Source organism: Semicossyphus pulcher, unplaced genomic scaffold (assembly GCF_022749685.1).
Source record: "Semicossyphus pulcher isolate SPU_LCO1_2020_fin unplaced genomic scaffold, fSemPul1.0.p SCAF_13, whole genome shotgun sequence".
Taxonomy (NCBI): Eukaryota; Metazoa; Chordata; class Actinopteri; order Labriformes; family Labridae; genus Semicossyphus; species Semicossyphus pulcher.
The window spans coordinates 15,889,867-15,906,875 of record NW_027211637.1 but is presented as its reverse complement, the minus strand read 5'-3'; the positions used below and the strand labels follow the sequence as shown (position 1 = coordinate 15,906,875).

Below are 17,009 nucleotides of genomic sequence, written 5' to 3'. Positions count from 1 at the left end.
TCCATCATAAATAAATTAAAAAAACAAGTAAAGGCCAACCCAGTGTCTTCAACAGATGTAACTGTCTTTAGTCCTCCATCTTCAACTGTCCACTCAGTATGGCCAACATCCTGAGCTCCACAGTATGAAGCTGTCGGGATCAATGCTGAATTTGCCTCTCAGAGCCACGCCTGATGAAGGGGACGCAAGGTGACAGAGGTCACCTGATGTGCGTACAGGGAGGTCAGCTCAAGCTCCAGTGCTGGTAGAGGTTTTCAGAATTACAGTGGTCCATCTGAATCTGGTCTCCTTTCAGCTGTAAACATTTTCCACTACTGGGATTCTTCAGAAGATTTTCCTGGAGAGTAGCAAAACAGAGAGAGTGAATATACGACACCACTTCAAGTATAGCTTTAACAGTTCTATGCTAATAAATGTGATATTATGGGAAATTAGCTTATTTATTCTCTTTCTTGCTGAGAGTTAGACAGGAAGATCAATAGCACTCTCGCCTCTGACTCAGAAAAAGGACTGGGAAGCAGCGGAATATAGTTAGCATAAATAATTCCTAACAAGCATCATAAAAGCTCACTTTATTATTATGTTATATCTCGTTAGCAGAATCAATACAAAACCCAAAAAGGTTAAAACAACAATTTGTGTTAGGTGAGGAGATATATGCCAGCCTACTGCTTGGCTGGGTGCAGTGACTTCCTGGAGCTTCCAGTGTTTATTCTAATACAGGCTAAGCTAACAAAGAGCCAGCTGTAGTTTATATAGCAGACAAATATCATAGTAATGTTGATTTTTTTTAGCTATCAAAAGTGAAAAAAAAAACACATTTCCCAAATGTGTTAAATAAAGAGATGTCTAAAGCCTCAAGATCTCCTCACCTCTGTAAAGACCCACTCCTCTTGAGGTGACAAACTGGTGCCCTTCCCCTTCAGCTGGCAGAGCTCGATCTTCACCTGCTCAGGCTGAGGCCAGGCATGAAGACACAACTGTTTGTCAATGTTATGACGCAGCTCTTTATGAGATGTGAACTCAAAGTACTGGAAAAGAAAATCATCGATCAGAGACCAAACTGCTCAAGATAACTTAAAATGATTTATCCATTTGAGTTTGACACATGTGAGTCAGAGTCAGTGTACCTGGTTGCCGCCCATGTTGTGACACGTGTACATGATCAAAGGTTTACCTCCCTCGTTGTTCCCTCCAACATCCAGACAAGATCCAGATCCTGAATTCCTTAACTTGAGCAAACACGGACACAGAAAAACTCTAAGATACATGCACAGTTATGTAAGACGTGGGGTCTGTTTTATCTTTCATATCCACATTCAGAAAAAAGGAATACGTGACTCACTGCTCCAAATTTGACCGGGGTTAAATCTGGAACGAAGGCCTCTGGGTAGACCGTATTTAAGTACCAGGTAAAGTTCTTGCACTTCAGCCTCTCTCTCAGATTAAGACGATCAGAGATGTCTCCAAAGTTATGCTGTAACAGAGAAGGCCCTGTATTTAAAACTACGACACAATCAAAACAATCACGATGATGAATGGCATCATATCCGTGTGCATTTAACATGGAACTCTAGCACTCCCATTCAGCGGGTCACACTGACCTCTTGGGCCATAATGGCAGCGTTCTCGTAGCGGCGATAGTAAATTTTTTTGTAGTCATCCATCCAGACCTCAGCCAGGCGCACCTGGTTGCGAGTGATGACCTCTCTGCCCTTGGGGAAGGTGTGGGGGAACTTGTCGCGGAAGACATGGCCGACCACAGAGCAAGGGATGATCTCCAGCTGCCCCCCACACTGCCACACCTGTGAAACACGTTTAAAACATGCAGAGATTCAGTCTCTAACAAGGTGTATTAAATAATATGTGCAGCTGTGAGAGTTAAGACAGAGACTGACCCTGAAAGACATCTCCACATTTTCACCGCCCCAGATCTCCATCTTGTCATCGTACGTTCCAATGTGTTCAAAGTACTTCTTCGAGATTGAGAAGAGACCTCCAGCAAAAGTGGGTGTTCTGAAATGTTCAGAGCCAGATAAAAACTTTAAGGCACTAAAATCCTTCATGATGGTCTGAGCAGAATCAACGAGATTCTTCTTACTTCACAGGGTACGTTTCATCCTTGCGCAGCTTCTGCGCGTCCGCAGGGATTGCCTCCCAGCCGAACACGAGGCCCCAGTCGAAGTTACCTCGGTTGGAAGCACGGTTGGTGGCGACTGGCTTGTGGAAGCTAAAGTCGTTGAGGTTAATAGTGACAATTTCTGGACTAACAACAGCAGTGGGTTCCTCAACGATGCGAGCCAACAGGGGCTCAAGCCAACCGTGGAAACACTCACCTAGACAGGGAGGGAGGACAGAGATCAACATCAAAATGAGCAGAAATTTTGCATGCACACTTTGTTTTTGCTAACAACACTTTATTAGTGATTATGGATAATGTATTGTTTCTTTTGCTTACAGTGTGCGTCGAGAAAGGTTAGCGATTCGCCCTGAGCGATACTGGCACCCAGCAGCCTGGCAGTGATGAGGCCCTTCCTCTCCAGCTGCCTCACTACCTTGACAATCTTCAGCTGACGCACGTATTCCTCCAGTTGGGTCTTCAGGTGCTCTAAAGAAATTAAAAAACATGGTGTGAGGGAAATTCAATATTTCATTTAAGTTAATGAAGCAATATAACACTGCTAGATCTTGTGTCACTGCACACAACTCTACATACAAGTTCCTTTAATTATTTTAAAACACAACCTACCTGTCACTCTATTAGCATGGTAATAATAATACTACTACTACTAATAATAATAATAATAGCTGAGACTTATTAAGCGCATTTCACGGGACCCAAGGCTTTACAGAGTAAATGACGAACAGACAACAGAACAAAACAGGCCAACAAATAAGGCAGAAAGAGATAAATAAAACTAGCACTGAAAACAGGGGAAGGTGGTGAATTATAATCCAAAGGTTGTGGTGAACAGGTGGGTTTTGAGGGTGTTTTTGAAAATGTCCAGGGAGGCGGCGTTGCGGATCTCTGTAGGCAGACACTGAAGGCTCAGTCTCTAATATAATATATATATAATTGTCAGAATAAAGTTAAATGCAAAAATAAATGTAATGCAAAATAAGAGTTACGATGCAAACGAGTTATATACACAAGAGTAATTTACAAATGGACAGTATACGGCAGTATTTATGTCAACATATTATTATTACACAATTATACAGCTTATCTACAGTAAGAGTTCAGTGCGCGGTGTGTGTAAGATAAATAAATGAATTAATAGTAATCAATAAATTACTCATAAATGGACATTTCATGATTAGTCTCATATATTTCCTGTTTGTGCTCTGCGTCTGCTCCCTGCTCACATCTTAAGGAATAATCCACCTGAGCTTCTTGCCAATTAAAAAAAAAAAAGTCTTGCATTGTCTTTTAGGTAAAACTTTCACAGTTCACAGCAAATAAAGGTGTTCAATTTCATCTTTTCATCATTAAATAAAATGTCAGTTCTACATGAAGGGCAGATTCCTAAGACACGTTCCTAAGTTCAAAGTAGATATAACATGAAATATCAAGACTGCTTCAGTTGGGGCTTAGCATAACTGCAATTCACCTCTCTTCTCCTATCGTTATGCATACATCTGACAACTACGTGCTTTGCTCATCTGTGCAATATGATTTACATTGAAACACCACCTTCCCAGCACAAAACAGGTTAGCAAAACTGCTGTGCTCAATTCCATTCTGACAGAGAGAAGAAATAAATATGCCTTAGGCCTACAGGATACAAATTAACTCTTTTGTTCTCTAACTGTCACTTAGCAATTATAGATGGGTTTTTTGTATTTGCTTTGTGTGTCTTCAAATATATTTTGTCATTACTGTGTGTTTATCTTTTCCACACCTGCAACACTGGCATCATCTACCAGGATGATCTCTTTGAGCAGGAAAGCAGGAGATGTGTGCAGGACACTGTAGACTGTCCTGAGGAGGGTGGACCAGGCCTCATTGTGGAAGACGATAATAACGCTGGTGGTCGGCAGAGGAGGACAGCGACGAAAGTTCCTGTTCACACACCTGAGCATGGAGAGCCACGCCAAAACACAGAGAGACAAAACAGAAGGGCGTGTGTAAGAGTGAGAGGCATACCTGATGACACACACACACACACACATATAACTGACCACTGTTTGCTGATATTTATGGTCTGCTCACCAAAAGTTATATTAGCAGAATGTAAAACCCATAAACGATCGGCTCACTTAAAAAGCCAATAGCTCAAGGCCTTTCAAGCTGGTGACATGTACAGCTGTCAAGTTGCACAAACATTAGCAGTGTGTAAAAGTGTGTACAACAATACAGCCTCAGCCTCAATAATCCAGGATGTGTTCATGTCTGCTGTGCTACTTTTATGGTTTTTATGGCTACATTCAGATTATCCTTTTGACTAAATGATGAATGAAAAACTCAATATAAAACATTCAAGTAAATAATTTACCATTAGCAGCTTGACCTCGGCTGAGACACAGGGTATTATCTCGCCTGCTGTGTAACTGTCAGCATGCTTGTTGGTAAAGCAGTGATTAGTCTAAGATTGTTTGAGGACAAGCTCTTACTCTGGAGGCCTCGTGTCATCCCCAAGACCACGGCTGAGAGAGATACGGTCGCTGGCAAACTGGTTGAAACAGTGCCGTGTCAAGCCATCAGCCTTCTCCTTCTCCTCCTCTGGCGACATGTTGGCTTTATTAAATCCTTTCCCATCAGCTCCGGGAGCAGCTGGGTCCTGAGGCGGTCTCTCCAGGTGAGGTTTGAGCTCAGCCTGAGTGTAGAATCCATCAGGGCAGTTTACATTCTTGGTGGCCTTGGGCTGCTCTGGTGGAGGCTGCAGAGCTCCGATCTGTAAGCCCATGTTGTCTCGGACCATGACCATCACCTTGTCCCTCTTGTCCACCAGCTCCTGAAACCAGGGGTCACCAGAAGGTGAAGAGCCAACATCCCTCTGGAGGACAACGAGGGCCACCATGAAGAGAGTCCCTCCCAGGAGCACCAACTTCAGGGGGGACATACGCCAGCGAAGCAACCAACGCATGTTCAAGGATGGAATCCGCAGAAGCTGTATGAAAGATGTTTGTTCAAGTTATAATCGCTTTAGTAACAGTCCCATTGGTTTGAGAGAGCAGGGTGGAGAGTGAGCACAAACACACCCCACCTGCTCTGGCAATGTGGCAGCAGGTGCACTGCGACATGGCTGGTTCAACCATCATCTTCCACACTGGTTTACCCTTAGAGAACCTTGAGGCCATTTTATGGCTTTTTTGCTCTTTTTCCTTTTTTGTTTTTGATTATTTCGGATGACTTAAGGCTAACAACAAAAGTTATAGAGGGCTATAACACATACATAACTACATCAGCATTTCTAACAGCACATGGTAGATCATTTACAAAAATTGAAAATGAAAGTGGACCCAAGCAAGTCCCTTCTTTTCCACACCTGCAACACTGGCTTCATCTACCAGGATGGATCCTGTTGAGCAGGAAAGCAGGAGATGTGTGCAGGACCCTGTAGACCGTCCTGAGGAGGGTGGACCAGTTCAATTCAATTCAACTCAATTCAAAAAGCTTATTGGTATGAATGTTATTGTTATAATATTGCCAAAGCATCATGTAATTAAAAATATATACAAAGAACATTTCAATAATAACAATACTAATAATACTTTTGTAATAACATAACGTTAATTATAGTAAAAATAATAATGATCAGATAAATATGAAAGAAAGTAATACAATTAATATAATAAACAAATAATAAACCACAAATAAACCAAAATAGTTCTGTCTCTACCTGCTGGCTGTCACATTGGGAGCAGAGTCTGTCCTCCTCTGGTAGCCAGCTATTCCTATGGCGACCCATCTCTACAGTATTGGGGGGTGTTGTGGTCCTGAGGCTGGTGTTGTAGTTGTATTTGGGGGTGTTGTGGTCCTGAGGCTGGTGTTGTGGTTGTATTGGGGGGTGTTGTGGTCCTGAGGCTGGTGTTGTAGTTGTATTCGGGGGTGTTGTGGTCCTGAGGCTGGTGTTGTAGTTGTATTTGGGGGTGTTGTGGTCCTGAGGCTGGTGTTGTACTTGTATTCGGGGTTGTTGTGGTCCTGAGGCTGGTGTTGTAGTTGTATTTGGGGGTGTTGTGGTCCTGAGGCTGGTGTTGTAGTTGTATTCGGGGGTGTTGTGGTCCTGAGGCTGGTGTTGTGGTTGTATTGGGGAGTGTTGTGGTCCTGAGGCTGGTGTTGTAGTTGTATTCGGGGGTGTTGTGGTCCTGAGGCTGGTGTTGTGGTTGTATTGGGGAGTGTTGTGGTCCTGAGGCTGGTGTTATAGTTGTATTTCGGGGTGCTGGGGTCCTGAGGCTGGTGTTATAGTTGTATTCGGGGGTGTTGTGGTCCTGAGGCTGTATTTTGGGGTGCTGGGGTCCTGAGGCTGGTGTTATAGTTGTATTCGGGGGTGTTGTGGTCCTGAGGCTGTATTTTGGGGTGCTGGGGTCCTGAGGCTGGTGTTGTGGTTGTATTGGGGGGGTGTTGCGATCGAATGTGTTCTGAGGCTGTCCGGCCTGGGTCATGGGGTCTGGATGGAGCCTTTGGTCCAGCTGGTTGAGGGGCTTTTCTCTGGTTTCAGCTCTTAGCAGCTCAGGGCTGTGTGATGGTAGGTCTGGGTGTCACTGGTTTTTAGGTGTTGGTAAAATGTGAGTGCTCTTTTCTGCATTTTGAATCTGTGGGGGTATTGGTCGAGTTCTGCCCTGCATGTGTTGTTTGATGTGTTTCTCTGCACATGCAGGAGGTTCTTACAGAGCTCTGTGCGGAAAGATTCAATGATTGTTTTGTCCCATATGTCAAAGTCCTGATTACATTTTTTGTCCCCAGATTTCACTGCCATACAAAATTATTGGTTCTAATACTAATTTTTAGCCAAATTTTAATCGGGATGTCGAATGTTATATTTTGTCTGATTGCATAGAAAGCTCTTCTTGCTTTGTCTCTCAGATCTTTCACAGCCAGGTTGAAGCTTCCTGTGGAGCGTTTCGAGTGTTTTAGTTTCGAGGTGTCCAAACAAAAAGTGTGTGTGCTTACTTGACTTCTGGTCTTCTTTTGAAAAACCATAATGCTGGTTTTGTTATGGTTAACAGTGAGTGCTCACCTTCACCTCTTGCTCTGTTATAGTTGCATCCCGAGGGTTTTGGCTGTTTTTGATCGCTGATTCTAAAGTTTTCCATCATTGTGTATTTTGTTTTGTCTGGTGTTCTCTGTTATGTTGCTGTAAAGTTTAGTAAAATAATTAACCCAGATGCTGCCATTTCCTATTGCCAGTTGACCCTGATGTGTTCTGTTCAGTTGGTTCCATCTGTGCCAGAACTGAGTCTTCTGATTAACGGAGCTGCTGCTTAGTGCGTTGTCCCCTCTTCTCTCCATGCTGTCTGATTTCCATTTATATGAATGTGTGGCTTTGTAAAGTGTGCTGGGCTCAGAGGCCTCATAGTTAGTGAGAGCCTTCTTTAAATAGACCGTGATCTTACTGTGGTCTGACAGTGGAGTGAGTGGGCTGACTGTGAAAGCTCTGAGAGTTCAGAGAGAGGAAAGCAGGCTTCTGCAGATAGACCTAGGTGTTTGTCTCCCAGGAAGTTAGCGGTATCAGCTTTCTCTCCTGTTTGAGCATTTAAATCTTCACAGATTAGAACATTTCCCAAACTTTTGAAATGATTTATTTCCCCCTCTAAAATAAAATATCTTCGTTGTAGTAGGGGGATTCTGAGGGTGGGATGTGAAGTGCACAGAGGTAGACATCTTGATCTGCATATATTAGCCTATTTTTTTGTTAATGTAAGCCAAATGGAAGGGAGTCTCCTTTTCAGTAGTTTGGATTGTTAAGTAGTTAACAGTCAGTAGTTAAATTCTGATCTGAACCAGATAATCCTGAGTCCCGACCCTGAGTGACAGTTTGGAGTTAGAAAAAATGAGATTATAATCTCAGTGTAACCGAGAGGACAACTAGTGGAAGGGTCTCCTCTGTACCACGTCTCACGTTAGACAGTAATATCAGAGTCTCAAATCTCTCTCATAAAATCAGCATTTCTGCTTTTTAATCCAAACGCTCTCACTATGTCCCTCTGTTTGACACCTTCGGCTGCTACACACAGTACGGAGAAATTGCAATTGTCATCATTGCCTTGCAAAAAAAAAAATTAAGCAGGTTAATGCTGCCACCTGTTGTTCCAGAGTAATAATGCTTTAAAGTTTCTGATTCCTCATGTTTAGTAATGTATATACAGTACAACCTCTGCTCTCCGGTCCAGCAGGTTAGCGGTACTCGACGACTCCAGGCTTCAAATCAAATCTGCACATTCCAACAGATTAGGTTTGCCAACTTTGACGAAATCCTGTTCACTTACTTTTACTCACATTTCAGGTCTGTGCAGACGAGGCTGAAACAATTCGCAGGAATGTGTCCTGCAATTAAACCACTCCCTCAACAAATGTTGCGCAAACATTAACAGGTTCCCTTTGACTGAGAAAGTCCAATGGCTTTGCTGCAGAGAGAGTTCTCATCAGGACATAGACTCAGGCGTCGCAACTTTCACAGGATGATAAAAAATAAGTCAGAAATTTTGTTTATTAGTAGGCAACTTATAAATTCTAATGATTTTATATCTGTAGCTTTAGTTACCAGCGCAAAGAGTCTGAGTTAATTATTATCTCAGGATATTATAGATACGTATATATACAGTGTATGTTAGTTCCAATAGCACTAATTTAGCTGTAGTGCACACACATATAGAAGTAGAATCATACAGTATGAGGACAAATCAAAGCTTTGGTCCAAACTGAAATATATTTCAGTGTTAACTGTAAAACCACCTGAATGCTAATGCTTTCTAAATATATATGGTGAAACAAAATGACTCATGAAATGATCAAATGATCATACATCTTTCACAACAAAGTAGATTTTTATTAAAAAAAACAGAAATCACATGCTGCTGTGCATATTGTCACACTTCAACATTCACTGTCAGAGAAAATCGTCACTTAACAGTGATTTGTCATCTGGAGTGTCAATCCCTTGAATTAAGATCATTGCAGGCGACAGCCAGTGCTCCACACTCAAGCTGTCGGTCCTGGAGGCCAAGTCCACCCACTGCCTGCTAATCCCCAACCACCTTTAAATGTCTTGTCCCGAGTTTCCATCATAAATAAATTAAAAAAACAAGTAAAGGCCAACCCAGGGTCTTCAACAGATGTAACTGTCTTTAGTCCTCCATCTTCAACTGTCCACTCAGTATGGCCAACATCCTGAGCTCCACAGTATGAAGCTGTCGGGATCAATGCTGAATTGGCCTCTCAGAGCCACGCCTGATGAAGGGGACGCAAGGTGACGGAGGTCACCTGATGGGCATACAGGGAGGTCAGCTGAAGCTCCAGTGCTGGTAGAGGTTGTCAGAATTACAGTGGTCCATCTGAATCTGGTCTCCTTTCAGCTGTAAACATTTTCCACTACTGGGATTCTTCAGAAGATTTTCCTGGAGAGTAGCAAAACAGAGAAAGGGTGAATAAACGACACCACTTCAAGTATAGCTTTAACAGTTCTATGCTAATAAATGTGATATTATGGGAAATTAGCTTATTTATTCTCTTTCTTGCTGAGAGTTAGGCAGGAAGATCAATAGCACTCTCGCCTCTGACTCAGAAAAAGGACTGGGAAGCAGCGGAATATAGTTAGCATAAATAATTCCTAACAAGCATCATAAAAGCTCACTTAATTATTATGTTATATCTCGTTAGCAGAATCAATACAAAACCCAAAAAGGTTAAAACAACAATTTGTGTTAGGTGAGGAGATATATGCCAGCCTACTGCTTGGCTGGGTGCAGTGACTTCCTGGAGCTTCCAGTGTTTATTCTAATACAGGCTAAGCTAACAAAGAGCCAGCTGTAGTTTATATAGCAGACAAATATCATAGTAATGTTGATTTTTTTTTTAAGCTTAACATTTCCCAAATGTGTCACATTTTTTCATAAAGCCTCAAGATCTCCTCACCTCTGTAAAGACCCACTCCTCTTGAGGTGACAAACTGGTGCCCTTCCCCTTCAGCTGGCAGAGCTCGATCTTCACCTGCTCAGGCTGAGGCCAGGCATGAAGACACAACTGTTTGCCAATGTTATGACGCAGCTCTTTATGAGATGTGAACTCAAAGTACTGGAAAAGAAAATCATTGATCAGAGACCAAACTGCTCAAGATAACTTAAAATGATTTATCCATTTGAGTTTGACACATGTGAGTCAGAGTCAGTGTACCTGGTTGCCGCCCATGTTGTGACACGTGTACATGATCAAAGGTTTACCTCCCTCGTTGTTCCCTCCAACATCCAGACAAGATCCAGATCCTGAATTCCTTAACTTGAGCAAACACGGACACAGAAAAACTCTAAGATACATGCACAGTTATGTAAGAGGTGGGGTCTGTTTTATCTTTCATATCCACATTCAGAAAAAAGGAATACGTGACTCACTGCTCCAAATTTGACCGGGGTTAAATCTGGAACGAAGGCCTCTGGGTAGACCGTATTTAAGTACCAGGTAAAGTTCTTGCACTTCAGCCTCTCTCTCAGATTAAGACGATCAGAGATGTCTCCAAAGTTATGCTGTAACAGAGAAGGCCCTGTATTTAAAACTACGACACAATCAAAACAATCACGATGATTAATGGCATCATATCCGTGTGCATTTAACATGGAACACTAGCGCTCCCATTCAGCGGGTCACACTGACCTCTTGGGCCATAACAGCAGCGTTCTTGTGGCGGCGATAGTAAATTTTCTTGTAGTCATCCATCCAGACCTCAGCCAGGCGCACCTGGTTGCGAGTGATGACCTCTGTGCCCTTGGGGAAGGTGTGGGGGCTCTTGGTGCGGAAGACATGGCCGACCACAGAGCAAGGGATGATCTCCAGCTGCCCTCCACACTGCCACACCTGTGAAACACGTTTAAAACATGCAGAGATTCAGTCTCTAACATGAAAATGAAGGAAGGTGCATTAAATAATATGTGCAGCTGTGAGAGTTAAGACAGAGACTGACCCTGAAAGACATCTCCACATTTTCACCGCCCCAGATCTCCATCTTGTCATCGTACGTTCCAATGTGTTCAAAGTACTTCTTCGAGATTGAGAAGAGACCTCCAGCAAAAGTGGGTGTTCTGAAATGTTCAGAGCCAGATAAAAAGTTTAAGGCACTAAAATCCTTCATGATGGTCTAAGCAGAATCAACGAGATTCTTCTTACTTCACAGGGTACGTTTCATCCTTGCGCAGCTTCTGTGCGTCCGCAGGGATTGCCTCCCAGCCGAACGCGAGGCCCCAGTCGAAGTTACCTCGGTTGTAAGCACGGTTGGTGGCGACTGGCTTGTTGAAGTGAAAGTTGTTGAGGTCAATAGAGGCAATTTCTGGACTAACAACAGCAGTGGGTTCCTCAACGATGCGAGTCAACAGGGGCTCAAGCCAACCGTGGAAACACTCACCTAGACAGGGAGGGAGGACAGAGATCAACATCAAAATGAGCAGAAATTTTGCATGCACACTTTGTTTTTGCTAACAACACTTTATTAGTGATTATGGATAATGTATTGTTTCTTTTGCTTACAGTGTGCGTCGAGAAAGGTTAGCGATTCGCCCTGAGCGATACTGGCACCCAGCAGCCTGGCAGTGATGAGGCCCTTCCTCTCCAGCTGCCTCACTACTTTGACAATCTTCAGCTGACGCACGTATTCCTCCAGTTTGGTCTTCAGGTGCTCTGAAGAAGTGAAAAAAACATGGTCATCTCTGTCTCATCCTATATTTCATTGATTATATAATTTATGTTGTCAAGCTGAAAATGTTGAAAATGTTCTGAAAGCTGAAAATGTTAAACCACTGGTGAGCTCCAGTGGTTTAACTGCTAACCTTGCAGTAAGATTGTAATCAGGGTACACTTTATCTATGTAGAGAGGGAAACAAATGCAAAAGAGCACACCTCTAACCAAATTCAAACATGAATGTGGTCAGAGGCGCAACAGACTGACATCAGTGCTCAGTTAAACAGTTATTGTCAGACTGTATTGTAAACAAGTAGCTTGCGTCCCCAGAGGAACGAAAGTGAAACAGTCATTATATTTATATCTGTGAGACCCCTGCCAGAGGAAACAGCAGTGAAGTGGAAACCTTCCTCGTAAAACTGGGTCACACTTCCTTTCAAGAAGCGTTTGAGCACAACACTTCCCGCACGTTCGGCCTAAGTTTCAGGCTTTGTGAGGTGACAAACTGTAAACATTATGAAAGCAGCTGCTCTGGTAGAAAAAAGGGAAGTTTGGGGCAAGTCGAAAACATGTAGATGTAGCTGAGGGTAACAACACATCAGCTTATGACAGAGATCACTGACAACTGATACTATTTCAAGCTCAGTCAGTTAGTCATAATAACTTCTAAATGCAAAAATATCTAACAACACACCAAGCAATGTGCACAACTTGTATTATCACCCCCCCCCCAATGTCAAAAGGACACTGTAGTGTTGAAACTGCTGTTAACTGATGAATCATCATAAATACATTTGCGTAAGTCTTCATTACATCTGCTGTAATTTTAAAAGAGACTATAAATCCTTCCTTTCGGTTCTTGGTGCAGCAAGGACTGAAATTATGCGACACGCTTAAATATTAACTGCTACCATCAATGGGGTTGCATTACACGCAGTGTAGCATCTAACCAGATTGGGCAAATTATGGGCTTTTTTCCCCCCCGGATATTTTGACTTCTAACAGGAGGAAAAGCACAGGTGTTAATAATAACTTTAACATTGGTTCTGTTCTATTCAGGTGTCTGAGAAAGCCATGACAGGCAGTCAGCATGCACACAACCAGGACTATGACATTGAATCAGCCAAATGGAATAAAGCCATCATTAATGCTACTATAAACACCTGCGCTTTTCCTACTGTGATATGCTAAAAAGTCTTTTCTGAAAAAGACTAAACTTAAATACAAAAGATTGCTAACAATACTTCTCAAAGGTAAAAAAAAAGAAGAAAAGCATTTACAGACAACTCCATGTTGCTGCTGCTTTATGAGATGATATGACATTTTACACAGGTGAACTGTTTGCATAGTTAAATACATCCCGATGAAAAACACATAACAAACCTGCACTCATAAGTCAAAGATAAAATCACTGTATTTTGCATTTCACTTGAGGCCAGCTTTACATACCCACTGTAAGATACACAGTGTCTCTCATTTATGACAGTGTTAACTCTTGTGTCGCTGCAAGTTCCTTTTGTCATTTTAAAACCTGACCGCCCGTCACTCGGTGCTCACATCCAAAACCAACATTCTTGGGCATCTTATCTTACATGGCTGGAACGCTGCCATAGAGACTCTGAAGTTAAAGTGAATTTAATAAAATACTCACAAAAAGTCACTTCACGATTTTACTGATATATTTCCTTGTTTGTGCTCTGTGTCTGCATCTCAAGAAATAAGTTCACAGCACGGATATCATGAACTATCAAGACTGCATCAATTGGGGCTTAGCATAACTGCTATTCACCTCTCCTCTCTTATCGTTATGCACACAACTGACAACTACGTGCTTTGCTTATCTTTGAAACGTCATTTATATTGAAACGCCACCTTCCCAGCACACAGGTTAGCAAAACTGCTGTGCTCAATTACATTATAATAGAGAGAAGAAATAAGTGTGCATTACAGGATACAAATTAACTCCTTTGGTCTCTTACTGTCACTTAGCTATTACAGAAGGTTTTTTTTATTTTCTTATTAGTGTGTGTTCAAATATATTTTGTCATTACTGTGTGTCTATCTTTTCCACACCTGCAACACTGGCATCATCTACCAGGATGATCTCTTTGAGCAGGAAAGCAGGAGATGTGTGCAGGACACTGTAGACCGTCCTGAGGAGGGTGGACCAGGCCTCATTGTGGAAGACGATAATAACGCTGGTGGTCGGCAGAGGAGGACAGCGACGAAAGTTCCTGTTCACACACCTGAGCATGGAGAGCCACGCCAAAACACAGAGAGACAAAACACAAGGGCGTGTGTAAGAGTGAGAGGCATACCTGATGACACACACACACACACATATAACTGACCACTGTTCGGCTCATTTAAAAAGCAAATAGCTCAAGGCCTTTCAAGCTTGTGACATGTACAGCTGTCAAGTTGGACAAACATTAGCAGTGTGTAAAAGTGTGTACAACAATACAGCCTCAGCCACAATAATCCAGGATGTGTTCATGTCTGCTGTGCTACTTTAATGGTTTTTATGGCTACATTCAGATTATCCTTTTGACTAAATGATGAATGAAAAACTCAATATAAAACATTCAAGTAAATAATTTACCATTAGCAGCTTGACCTCGGCTGAGACACAGGGTATTATCTCGCCTGCTGTGTAACTGTCAGCATGCTTGTTGGTAAAGCAGTGATTAGTCTAAGATTGTTTGAGGACAAGCTCTTACTCTGGAGGCCTCGTGTCATCCCCAAGACCACGGCTGAGAGAGATACGGTCGCTGGCAAACTGGTTGAAACAGTGCCGTGTCAAGCCATCAGCCTTCTCCTTCTCCTCCTCTGGCGACATGTTGGCTTTATTAAATCCTTTCCCATCAGCTCCGGGAGCAGCTGGGTCCTGAGGCGGTCTCTCCAGGTGAGGTTTGAGCTCAGCCTGAGTGTAGAATCCATCAGGGCAGTTTACATTCTTGGTGGCCTTGGGCTGCTCTGGTGGAGGCTGCGGAGCTCCGATCTGGAAGCCCATGTTGTTGACAGCGTCTCGGACCATGACCATCACCTTGTCCCTCTTGTCCACCAGCTCCTGAAACCAGGGGTCACCAGAAGGTGAAGAGCCAACATCCCTCTGGAGGACAACGAGGGCCACCATGAAGAGAGTCCCTCCCAGGAGCACCAACTTCAGGGGGGACATACGCCGGCGTAGCAACCAACGCATGTTCAAGGATGGGTTTTGTTCTCAAGGCTGCTAAAACAGAAAAAAAAGAAACTTAATCCAAAGCTGTATAAAAAAATATTTGTTCAAGTTACAGCCAATCTCTGAAAAAAAACCTAATTTAAAGCTTTAAAAAAGGAAAATCCTGTAAACTGGTTTGTGCGTCTCTGCAAGTGTCATAGCAGCAGTTACTCAAGCCAACCTACTCCTCCCTTCCTGTCGCTTTAGGAAACAGTCCCATAGGGCGGTTTGAGAGAGCAGGGTGGAGAGTGTGCACAAACACACCACGCCTCTAAGTAAACACCTGAGTTCACCTGCTCTGGCCACGGTCCTCCAGGACCCACGTGGCAGCAGGTGCGCAGAGACATGACTAGTTCAACCAGCCTCTCCCACACTGGTTAATAAGTGACACACACACCCTGGATAGACACCTGCCTCAAAGACACCTCACCATAAATGATCAGCCATCATTTGCTCCAGGAAGTGAAGTTTGCAACGTGGAGCATGACAGGACCATCACGTCAACAAGCCTTGGCACAATAAGGTTTCCTGCTATGTGAAACAAGATATCAATGCAATGTAGGACATCTGCGCGTCCTCAGGTGATCACTGTTCAGTAAGAGGCCCACTCTTACTTGGTCATGATTAATTTACCCTATTCTCAAGCCAGCCTCCTTCATAATTGATTCAAGAGGACACTCTTTTGGTGTCTAAGAAAAAGGGGGAAACAACTACAGAGTACACTTTGTCTCTAGAGAGTAACCAGTTAGTCCAGTTTTCCTGTCACCTAAGCTATGACGGGAAGAGGAATAAGAAACCTTAAAAATTATGTCAATATTAATTGAGCTTTAAAATCTGGATTGACTGATGTCATAAAGGCAAAGTGTAGTCCTGCTCTATATTGACAATGCTGTGACATCTTGCAGATGATAAAAACAGATCAAAGTCGCTCCGTTTAACAAGGCACCGCAGAGAAATGAAAGAGGAAGAGCTGACTTGTCATTTGAAGAATGTAGTCTCACTCAAAGTTAAACAACTCACGTAGAAGTCAGGTCTTTTCTCTTGAGGCGGCTCTAGAAATCCCAAATTTAAAAGGATATAAAACCATTCCGTCACTACCCAAAATGCCAGCTTGACGCCACTGAAAGGTGAATATTAAACTGTTTCTGTCAAAAATGTCCCCACAAAAAGAGCTGTTGCCTCACCTGTTCCGGTTGCTGTGATATTTCTGTATTTGTGTGGAAAGTTGCCAAATGTGCTGCAGTTTTTCTCGTTTCTTAAAGTTGTCGGACTGAAGATGGTATCGAACCAGAAAAACAGTAGTTCCGTTGCCCCTGGCTTCTCCTTTGAAACGAACAGGTGCCATTTGTTGAAATGATTAGCTTGAGTGAGTCCCCTGCTGGTCGCACGCGCCCTCAGTTATTTCCTTGTAGCACGTTAAAACACTAACGGCGTCTTTAAATGAAAATAGTGCACGAGCTCCTGTTTTCAAATTTCATACAGCAAAATAAATTAATCATTAAAAAATTTAAATGAACAACGACAAAACAAAATAAAAAAGATAAACAGATTTTGGTAAAATGTTGTACTTTGTCACGAAGCTACTAGAAGTATAGCAAAAATATTTACAGCCTATGAGAACCAAAAATGAATGAAAAAGTAGCCTTTACTGGTGTGTATTAGAGACACTCAAGGCCTACCCTGTAAGTCTCTGTATCATGAGTCTCTTTTAGTAACTTTAGGGCTTTTTCATCAGGGATTAGGAGGAATTTATGTCGCTTAATTAATGTTCAGCATAGAGTGCTGTAAGTGAACATTGCCATTACCTCAACAGAAATTCATTATTCATGTGCAAGCAATTAAATACTCGCTCCTGTATCACCCTCTTGTAACTGTAGACTGTTTATTTCAGAAAAGGAGAAGGAGGCGTTTCTCAGGTTACTGTCACAGGGAGAAATCTTGATTGCAGGCTGCTGATTGACATG

General features: G+C 42.7%; 2 protein-coding genes across 4 annotated transcripts; both read right to left on the bottom strand.

Moving 5' to 3' along the window:
- Positions 1-223: 223 nt before the first annotated feature.
- On the bottom strand, positions 224-5,087 carry LOC138590062 (polypeptide N-acetylgalactosaminyltransferase 6-like). Its single transcript, XM_069660599.1, has 10 exons — positions 4,615-5,087; positions 3,903-4,075; positions 2,459-2,608; positions 2,102-2,336; positions 1,899-2,016; positions 1,605-1,805; positions 1,346-1,477; positions 1,131-1,232; positions 873-1,031; positions 224-337 (listed from the first exon to the last, which is right to left on the bottom strand). Exons 1-10 carry the CDS (start codon positions 5,085-5,087, stop codon positions 224-226), a joined length of 1,857 nt encoding a protein of 618 aa, XP_069516700.1.
- Positions 5,088-8,969: 3,882 nt separating this feature from the next.
- On the bottom strand, positions 8,970-16,394 carry galnt6 (UDP-N-acetyl-alpha-D-galactosamine:polypeptide N-acetylgalactosaminyltransferase 6 (GalNAc-T6)). Of its 3 annotated transcripts, none has more exons than XM_069660176.1 (11): positions 16,230-16,394; positions 14,546-15,057; positions 13,899-14,071; positions 11,675-11,824; positions 11,318-11,552; positions 11,115-11,232; positions 10,808-11,008; positions 10,549-10,680; positions 10,334-10,435; positions 10,076-10,234; positions 8,970-9,558 (listed from the first exon to the last, which is right to left on the bottom strand). In XM_069660176.1, exons 2-11 carry the CDS (start codon positions 15,025-15,027, stop codon positions 9,445-9,447), a joined length of 1,866 nt encoding a protein of 621 aa, XP_069516277.1. In that variant the 5' UTR covers positions 15,028-15,057; positions 16,230-16,394; the 3' UTR covers positions 8,970-9,444. The 3 variants fall into 3 exon arrangements, with proteins under 3 accessions (XP_069516277.1, XP_069516278.1, XP_069516279.1); XM_069660177.1 differs by having other exon boundaries at positions 14,546-15,054; XM_069660178.1 differs by lacking the exons at positions 8,970-9,558; positions 10,076-10,234 and having other exon boundaries at positions 10,394-10,461.
- Positions 16,395-17,009: the final 615 nt, after the last annotated feature.

Excerpts from the sequence above, each read along its gene's own strand:
- LOC138590062 (XM_069660599.1), bottom strand. The coding sequence starts at position 5,087 with ATGCGTTGGTTGCTTCGCTGGCGTATGTCCCCCCTGAAGTTGGTGCTC. Across the intron at positions 2,337-2,458 it reads AACCTTTCTCGACGCACACT|GTGAGTGTTTCCACGGTTGG; the intron begins GTAAGCAAAAGA and ends CTCCCTGTCTAG. Across the intron at positions 1,806-1,898 it reads ATGTGGAGATGTCTTTCAGG|GTGTGGCAGTGTGGGGGGCA; the intron begins GTCAGTCTCTGT and ends CGTGTTTCACAG.
- galnt6 (XM_069660176.1), bottom strand. The coding sequence starts at position 15,027 with ATGCGTTGGTTGCTACGCCGGCGTATGTCCCCCCTGAAGTTGGTGCTC. Across the intron at positions 11,825-13,898 it reads AGATGATGCCAGTGTTGCAG|AGCACCTGAAGACCAAACTG; the intron begins GTGTGGAAAAGA and ends TCACTTCTTCAG. Across the intron at positions 9,559-10,075 it reads AGGAGTGGGTCTTTACAGAG|GAAAATCTTCTGAAGAATCC; the intron begins GTGAGGAGATCT and ends GCTACTCTCCAG.